Source organism: Geospiza fortis, unplaced genomic scaffold, assembly GCF_000277835.1.
Source record: "Geospiza fortis unplaced genomic scaffold, GeoFor_1.0 scaffold26, whole genome shotgun sequence".
In the NCBI taxonomy this organism is placed as follows: Eukaryota; Metazoa; Chordata; class Aves; order Passeriformes; family Thraupidae; genus Geospiza; species Geospiza fortis.
In genome coordinates, this window is record NW_005054425.1 from 1,796,681 (window position 1) to 1,805,665 (window position 8,985).

The following is an 8,985-nucleotide window of genomic DNA, read 5'->3' on the forward strand; positions in this document are numbered from 1 at the left end:
GGATGGCTTTGGAAGAGGAGGAAGATGAAGGCAGCTGGAGAAATGGAGCAGATTGGGAAAAGAGGGTGTTACCCTGCTTTTGTAGGTACCTGCTTGGCCCAGCTGCCCTCCAGAGGTGGGATTTTGGAGGGTTCTTCCTGTTCCTGGGTATTTGCCACCCACCCATGTCCAGGTCCAGGGCTGGCTGCTGTGAGGAGCTGGCACAGCCTGGGATGGGGATTTTACACCCAGGATGAGGCACCCAGGCATTTCCTGAGAAGTGCCCCAGAAAATTCAGCTTCCTGTCCCAAAACCACAGGAAATTGCACCAAACCAACTTGGTGTTCTGATGTATCTGCAGCTTGGCAGCTCCACAGTTGGGAAACACCAGCAGTGGTTGATTTCTTCATGGAAATTCACCCCACTGAAGGGCTGGTTCTTCCACAGGACTTGCAGAATTCCCAGGATTTTCCTCTCCCTCCACACATAATGCTCCTGACCTGCCTTATCTCTGCTGTTCCCTGGTTAATTCCCTTGTCCATGCTTAGATCATGGAATATCCTAAGCTGGAAGGGACCCACAAGGATCATCAAGTCCAACTCCTGACCTTGCACAGGACACCCCAAAATCCCCCCCTGAGTTTGGGGGGATGTTTTTCCATGGATGAGAGCATTGTGCAAACACTCACTGAGCTCTGCCAGCCTTGGGGCTGTGGCCATTCCCTGGGGAGCTGTTCAAGTGCCCAACCACCAAGGATGGATGTGCTGCACCCCTTTTTGTGGTGGGATGACACCCAGGCTTTGGTGAGGCTTTGTCTCACTTCTCTTGGGAATTTCACTTCCCTGTTCCTTTCACTACCTCCTACAAACAGCACAGTGTGAGCTGCTGTTAAATCTGTGCCCCATTTGCTGGTTTTCCAGCTGAAATCCAGTTTTGTGCTGGGATTCCAGACCAGTTCTGGCTCCTCAGCAGATTCTGGGCCTGAGACACATGGAATGGAGGAAGAGAGGAGCAGACAAGTAACTGCTTGTGAAAATCAGGTGGCATCAAGAGCAAGGCTGCTGTGGCAGAGAGCCAAGCATTTCAGCACAGAATTGTTCCAAAAACTCCCCTTCCTGCTGTTTCCTGCATCATGGGCACTTCTCCCTTGTGCAGGCAGAGCTCCTGCCTGTCAGAGCACTGCCCTGGCAGGCTGGAGATGGTATGGGTGGAGGATAACACTAATCCAAGTAATCTCTCCTGGAATCATGATGTTTGCCATGTTTTCTTCTTTTTTTTTTTTTTTTTTTTTAAGAACACTTGAGTAGCTCCTGGTCCAAGCTGTTGATGTGGAAATGCTCAGTGCTTTTCCCAGCACATTCTGCTAAAGCCCCCTACAGCTACCCTGGGTTTCGTGGCATGTTGCAAACATTTATTTTTTTTTAACTTGCCTTTTTGCAACTTCCTATTTGTCTTGCCCTCTGATGTGAGCAATGAATATGTGGCTCCCAGCTCCTGCCTCCAGCCAGGGCTGTGGAGAAGCACGGGGACCTCTGTGCACACTTGGGGAAGGGAACTTAAATCCTGTCTGATTCCATGGGCAGGGGCACCTTCCACACCTTCCCAGGCTGCTCCAAGCCCTGTCCAGCCTGGCCTTGGGCACTGCCAGGGATCCAGGGACAGCCACAGCTGCTCTGGGCACCTGTGCCAGGGCCTGCCCACCTCACAGGGAACAATTCCTTCCCAATGTCCCATCCATCCCTGCCCTCTGGCAGTGGGAGCCATTCCCTGTGTCCTCTCTGTCCCTGCTCTTGTCCAAAGTCCCTCTCCAGCTCTCCAGCAGCTCCTTTAGGCTCTGGAAGTGGCTCTGAGGTCTCCATGCCTGGAGCCTTCTCTTCTCCAGGCTGAACATTCCCAGCTCTCTCAGCCTGGCCCCAGAACCATGGAATCCCAGAATTAAGGGACCTTAAAGCTCATCTTGTTCCACCCCTGTGGGAGGGATACCTTCCGCTATCCCAGGCTGCTCCAAACCCTGTCCAACCTGCTTTGGACACTTCCAGTGAGGGGACAGCCACAGCTGCTCTGGGCATTCCATTCCAGAGCTTCACTACACTCACAGACAGGAATTCCTTCCCAATATCCCCTCTAAACCCCTGTTTGGGGTGCAGCATGGTGAATGTGAAGGATATTTCTATTTCACATCTCTCCACATTTTCAAGATCATTTTCATTATTATTTTCAATATAATTATGTGCTTTTTCACCAAGCACATAATGCTTTAAAGTGTTTTGTTCCTAGTTTTCACACTTTTCCTGGATTTCAGGCAGATCCCAGCCTGTGGAAGCTGTAGCTAATTATCTGCAGTCTCATGGGCAATTAGCACAGTCCTGATCAACCTTCCTCTAGTCCTGCACATCTCCTTGTGTTCCCAAATGCCAGTTCTGGCCTAAATTCCCTGACATGGTGCTGGATAAAACCTAAATTATTTCTAAGTGAGGTTCTTCCTTCTGCTCCTTTCCTCTCCCTCTTTTTTCCCTCCTCTTCTCTTCCACCCCCTTTTTCCCCTCCCCTCTTTCTCCCATCCTCCTCTTCCTCCCCATCCCCTTAAGGACTTTCAGAGCCATTTGTGGCTTTGAAATCCACAGCACTGAAAGGAGTGAATGGTCAGGAAAATCCCCACTGCAAGGTTGCTGTGAGCAGGATGAGGAGGGGAGCTCTGTTATCTCTCTTGTTCATTTCCCAGCATCCCTGTCCTGCCCTCTGTGCTGCCTGGAGCTGTCTGGGTGTGGGATGAGACAGGACTGGGATGGTTCCTGATCAGACTGGCACTCCTAGTGCAGTGTGATCAGAGCTGGGGATGCACAGCCTGGAGAAGAGAAGGCTCCAGGGAGACCTGAGAGCTCCTTCAAGTACCTGGAGCTGGGAGGGGCTTTGGACAAGGGCCAAGGACAAGGGGATGGATTCCCACTGCCAGAGGGCAGGGATAGATGGGATATTGGGAAGGAATTGTTTCCTGGGAGGGTGGGCAGGCCCTGGCACAGGGTGCCCAGAGCCCCTGGGGCTGCCCCATCCCTGGGAACATCCAAGGCCAGGCTGGACAGGGTTTGGAGGACCCTGGGACAGTGGAAGGTGTCCCTGCCATGGCATGAGATGGGCTTTAAGGTCTCTTCCTGTCAGATTAACCCCTTTTCTGACCCAGAGATGGGGTAACTGAGAGGTGTTTCAAAAACGTCTATTCCATTTTCAGTCTCATGAGAAGGGTGAGACAATACAGATGTTATAATTCACACTATTATCATCAGAAAAGAACTATTTCCTAATTACAATACATGATAAACTTTTCTTAGCTTATCAGCTTTAGCCACACCATACTGTAAATACCTTAAAACCAATCATTTAAAATTACCCCTTGTAAGTCCTATGACAATGTATCTTTTATAGTTTTATTTCTCTAAAATATCTGATCTTATTTACAAAACCATCCTTTGAAACTTATTTCTAGTTCCATTTCTCTCTCAACAATATTTAACTTGTTCCATGGCATTTCTACGTTAACATTTCTTACCTCAAAATTTACTTACAGATACATACTATGTGAGCCTTCTGTCAGGCTTTAAGAATTTTCTATAAACCATTTCCCACATCTTCCCACCCAAACCATTCTGGGATTCAGTGATCACTGCACACAGCCTGGCACAGGATGTCCCAGGAATGCTTGGAGAGTCAGCAGGACAAACAAGTGACACTGTAGGCTTGATCAGCACTTTTTTTGTACTTAGGGCCTCATTTTAAGCATGAAAAAAGAAGGAAAACAAACCCAAAAGCCAAAACCCAAGTTGGCTTTTTGGAAGTTTGTGGTGTTGAGGGATAAGGATAGCTGGCTCTGTACACACAGGGATCCCAGGTGGGGAAGGAGGGATGCAGCCTCAGCCTGATAGAGGTGAAGGAGGCGTGGGAAGGGAATTGGAAGTGCATGGGATGAGGGGAGACACAGCAAGGTCAGTGTTTGCTCTCAGAGTGTTTGTGAGGGGTGTCTCTGCCTGTGGCACTGGGACCAGGAGCCGCTGGGAACAAAGAGATTCTGCTTTTCCAGCTTTTTGGGGTATCCTTTTCAAGTTCCACTTCATCTGAAATACGAGTGGTACAAGCTGGGCTCCACAGGCTGGATTTTTGGGAGGGCACAGCTGCTTCCTCTGCCCACACTTGGCAGGACTTCCAGGGTTTCCCAGAAATCCCCTTTGCTGGGTTTTCCAACTGCTTATATTTCCATGGGATTTGCCCTTTAGGTCTCCCTGGAATTAGTCTGGCACAGTTTATTGTTTCAGGCAGCACCACTGACTCTGATATGCTTTATTCTCTGATTGAGTTTGTTTGCCAGCTCCATTCCCCCCTCCCTGGCTGCTCCCAAAGCCTTAATTAGGAATGATTCCACTTTCAGTGCCCATTGTTCCAAGTGGCTGTTGGGAGCAGGTGCTTTACAGCTTCAGCTTGGGCTTGGCATTGCTGGGATAAGAGGGGAGCTCTATCTCAAGGGACTTTTCAAAACAATTCCATGATTTATATCATATCAGAGGTATGACCTGTATCAAAGGCAGGCTTTGAGGAGCTGCTGGGTCAGTTCTTAGCATTCCCACTGGCTTTTGATACAGTGTCTCAGCTAAACTTACACTGGTAGGAGGGAGAGAGGAGAAAAAAAATCTGGGCATGTTACTGCCTCAGCAGAAATATTACTTGGTAGAAGCTGAGGAAGGTAAACACCTTCCAAATCATGTTGTGCTAATCTGAAACTAGAGCCAGGCCCAGCCCTGGTCACACAGCAGCTCACAAACCTGCCATCACTCTGGAGCTGAGAGAGGGATGAGAGGACTGGCTCTTCCTGGGCTGAATGCACTCTCTGTGGGAAAAGCCCCGTGGCACTGGGCAGGTCCTGGCAGATCACTGGGATCTGGGGTTTGGAAACAGGGCAGGGCTCTGCAAGTCCTGGCCAGGGCAATGCTGGAGCTGTTGGAGGAGGGATTTGTTGCTGGGGTTCCTAGCACAGCTTCCAGGCACATGGGAAGAATCAATTCCTGGCTGACAAGGGATCTGTGATAATAATGTGTGATTTGGGAGGGTTTATTGCACCCATCAGAGCCCCTGAGCCCTCCCAGTGACAGGGCTGGGGTGATTAAACCTGCTCCCAAGAAAGAACACAGCCTGTGCCATCCCTGCAGAGCTGTGGGATCCATCTCAGCTTTGTGAGAGCAGCAGGGAAGACAAGCTCCAGTTGCTGGCTGGAGTGGGATTTCTGATCCTGCTGGGAATCATCTGTACCTCGTGCTGGTGTGTCTGAGAGCTGAACTCCAAAAGGAATGTGCTTGGGGCTGGAATTAGTTGAGGGCTTGATGGGAAAATTTCTGCAAGGATGTGGCTTCCTCCAGAGCTGTATCCTCAGAGTCAGCTTGTTGGGGAAGGGGTGACTGGATCTGCCTGGTTTGGGATGGTTTTTAAGGGGTTTCATCCCTCCCTCCCTCCCATCTCCCTTGCATCCCTGCCCTTTAACAGCAAACCCTTGGATTTATTGCCTTGTGCTTTGAAGCGAGAGACCTTGACTGTGGATTGCCCTGGGAGATCCAGCCCTGGCACAGCTCTGCATTCCCTCCCTACCCTCCCCAGCCAGCTCAGCTCCACCAGCACTACCTCCAAGGTCATCCAGGGAGGGGTTAAAATCCCCAAACCCCCAAAACATCCCTCAAGACAGCCCCAGGGGGTTGTTTGCTTCGAGGGCTGTGCTGTGTGAGGGAGATAAATAAATTCTGCGCTTTGTTCTGCAGTTTATAAAAGATTCATGGTGAGGCAGCCGACTAAAAAAAGCCTCTTGTGTTGTCTCTTCTGGTTTAGTTACCTAAATGACTTGGATAGAATATCCCAGCCGACCTACATTCCCACTCAGCAGGATGTGCTGCGGACCAGAGTGAAAACTACAGGAATTGTGGAGACTCACTTCACCTTCAAGGACCTTTATTTCAAGTGAGTGAAGGGCTGTGGCCGTGCCCTGCACTGGGGGCACACCCCACACTTGCTCCTGGTTTAACTGTCCTCCTTCCCTCCGTTATCCTCTCCTCACTGGAGAGACCAGTTTGACTTTGATTTGCCTTCTGTTCTTTTCAGCTGCTTTTATGTTGGAATCGCAGACACAGGTACTGACTGCTCGTTTCCAGGACCCAATCCCAACAATAATACTAAAAGGACACTGACTGGAGTTTGAGTTTGAGTTTAACCCTTTCCTCAGAGCAGAGGAACTGAGCTGTGTCCGTAGCCAGGCTCTGGGATGCATGGTGTGCTCCATGTGTTCCTCTGGGAATTGCCAGCCTGTGCCTGGCACTGCAGGGGCTGAGACTTCCCTGTCCCCTCTGCTGATCCAGTCCCTGCCAGGCTGTGGATCCAGCCTGCTCCTGGCAGTGTCCCTTTACATGTCACTAACGAGCTTCCTCTAACCTCAGAGCAGGCTGAGGCTGCATCCCTCCTCCCTCCCCTGGATCCCTGTAGTTCCCCTTCCTGCTGCTTAGGAATTCCTTGCTTCAGATCCCACGTGTGCTCCTGACAAACAGCTGGAGCCCCACAGCATTCCTGTGCTGGAGGGTGTAGGACAGTGCAGTGCCTGTGGCTCAGCCCCCTCCCTCTGTCTGTGCCAATGGTTTGGAGTCTTTCCTGCTCACATTCCTAAAAATCGTGTGGTGGCTTATTTACAAATGGGCTGTGAAACACTTTGATGGAGTTGCAGCAAAATCCAAGCGGTGCTTCTAAAATCCAAGGGTTTTAACAGGATCCCAGGTTGGTTTGGATTGGATGGGACCTTAAATCCCATTCAGTGCCACCCCCCTGCCATGGGCAGGGACACCTTCAGCTATCCCAGGTGGCTCTGCAGCCTGTCCAGCCTGGCCTTGGACACTCCCAGGGATCCAGGGACAGCCACAGCTGCTCTGGGCACCCTGTGCCAGGGCCTCACCACCCTCACAGGGAAGGATTTATTCCCAGTATCCCATGTAACCCTCCCCTCAGGCAGTAGGAAGCCATTCAACTTGTTCTGTCCCTCCAGGCCCTTGTCCCAAATCCCTCTCCAGCTCTCCTGGAGATCCTTTAGGCACTGGAAAGGACTCTCAGGTCTCTCTGGAGCCTTCTTCTTCCCAGCTCTCCTGGATCCAGAGCAGAGGGGCTCCAGTCCTTGGGGCATCTCCATGGTCTCTTCTGGAGAAGGAAACTTTTGCACAGTTTTAGAGAGAAAAGCATTTTGGCTTCCAAACTGTCCAATTTAAGAATATTTTAAACAAAAATGCCAAAATACTCGGCATCATTGATTTATTTATGCAGCTTCTGGTCCATCCAGGGAATAACTTGTCTCCCTGTGGTGATGGATCAGGATTAGCATCTCCAGTGTGTTCTTTAATCATCTCCACCCTCCTTCCTGATCCTGCCCAGAGCCATTGATCATGTGCAGGGCCCCAGACACACGAGGTGCTGTCCCAGAGGGGTTTGCTCCACAAAGGGAAGCATTAATCTATCAGAAACCCTGGTGCTGCCAGCTCTGCTCTGATATTCCATCTCAGACATTAATAATGGGATGGGGAAGCCTCAGTGACTGGAATTGGGATGAGCTGAGGTGTCAGGGATGCTCTTCCTTCATGAATCTCTCTGTGCTAATGGCAAATGATTCAAGCCATGGAAATATCCTGGATTCTCACAGAGATTTCCATCTTTCCTTCTAGACCAGAGGGTTAAATAGAAGGTGGGAGTTAGTTTGAGATCATTAAATACCCCCTTGGACAGCTCCTTGTCTGCTCTGGGAACAAATCAATATCTATGACTTAATAACTCATATATTAACTTGATTTAATTAAATCCCAATCCTGGGCTCCCATCAACATATTTGGATGAGCAGGGGGGCTGGAACTACCTGTGACACAAATTCCTATTTAATTAGAAATTAATTCAATTTATACAGAAATTGCATAAGCAACTGCTCAGCCTTTAACCTCTGGTACCTCAGATTATTTTTAATAAATGAAATTATTTCTTAACCCCTTTAATCCTCTCCTGGGTCCCAGCAGGAGCTTGCAGGTAGTGTGTTCCCAATAATCCATTTCCTGTGAGAAAGTGTTTGGAGTCCAGTCAAGCAAATGAGTTGTTGCTAAGGAAGAAGGAAAGAGAACAAAATCAACAGAGCTGTGGATGGTGACTTCCAGTTCTTTCTGCTGAAAACCAGACTCATGGAATGGTTTGGCTTGGAAGGGAGATGAAATCTCATCCAGGGACAGCTGGAACCAGACAGGCAGGGACACTTTCCACTAGCCCAGGTTGCTGCAAGCTCTATCCAACATAACTTGAAAGAAAATAGAGAATACTGATTTAAAATCCCCTCTCCCAAGAAGGGCATTTTAAAACTCCCTCTCCTGAGGGAAGCTCCCAAAACCCTGAATGTTCCCAAGCCCTGCTCAGCCTCCCCATCCTTGGGAACACCACGGGGGCCGGGCAGGAGGGGTGTGCCCAGCTCCTGAGCCACTTCTCGTGCCTCTGCCAGGATGTTCGACGTGGGAGGGCAGCGCTCGGAGCGGAAGAAGTGGATCCACTGCTTCGAGGGGGTGACAGCCATCATCTTCTGCGTGGCCCTGAGTGACTACGACCTGGTGTTGGCTGAGGACGAGGAGATGGTGCGTGGTGTGGGATTTATGGCTGCAGGGAAGGGAGCTGGGAGCATCCTAGCTCCATCCTGCACCAGGCTGGAATGGTCCTGGTGTACTCCTCCTATAGAATTTGCAGGGTCCCCCCACAAAGGGGAGAGAATGAAGAGAATGATGCATCTGACTCCATCTTATCAGAAAGCTAATTAATTACTTTATTATACTATATTATTCTATATTATATTACACTACATCTAAACTGATGTAATGTAATATAGCAGAGAATAATATAGTACAGTATAACATATAATATATAAGATATGATATATGATATATGATATATAATATATAAAATATAATATATAATATA

At 49.3% G+C, this 8,985-nt stretch overlaps 1 protein-coding gene across 1 annotated transcript in view; it reads left to right on the forward strand.

The window, feature by feature from the left end:
- GNAI3 (G protein subunit alpha i3) overlaps positions 1–8,985 on the forward strand; it is a 30,294-nt gene that overhangs the window by 18,022 nt on the left and 3,287 nt on the right. Inside the window, exons 5-6 of the mRNA XM_005426799.1 lie at positions 5,839–5,967; positions 8,516–8,645. Of these exons, the coding sequence (XP_005426856.1) occupies positions 5,839–5,967; positions 8,516–8,645 (259 nt within the window). The remainder of the gene's footprint in view (positions 1–5,838; positions 5,968–8,515; positions 8,646–8,985) is intronic.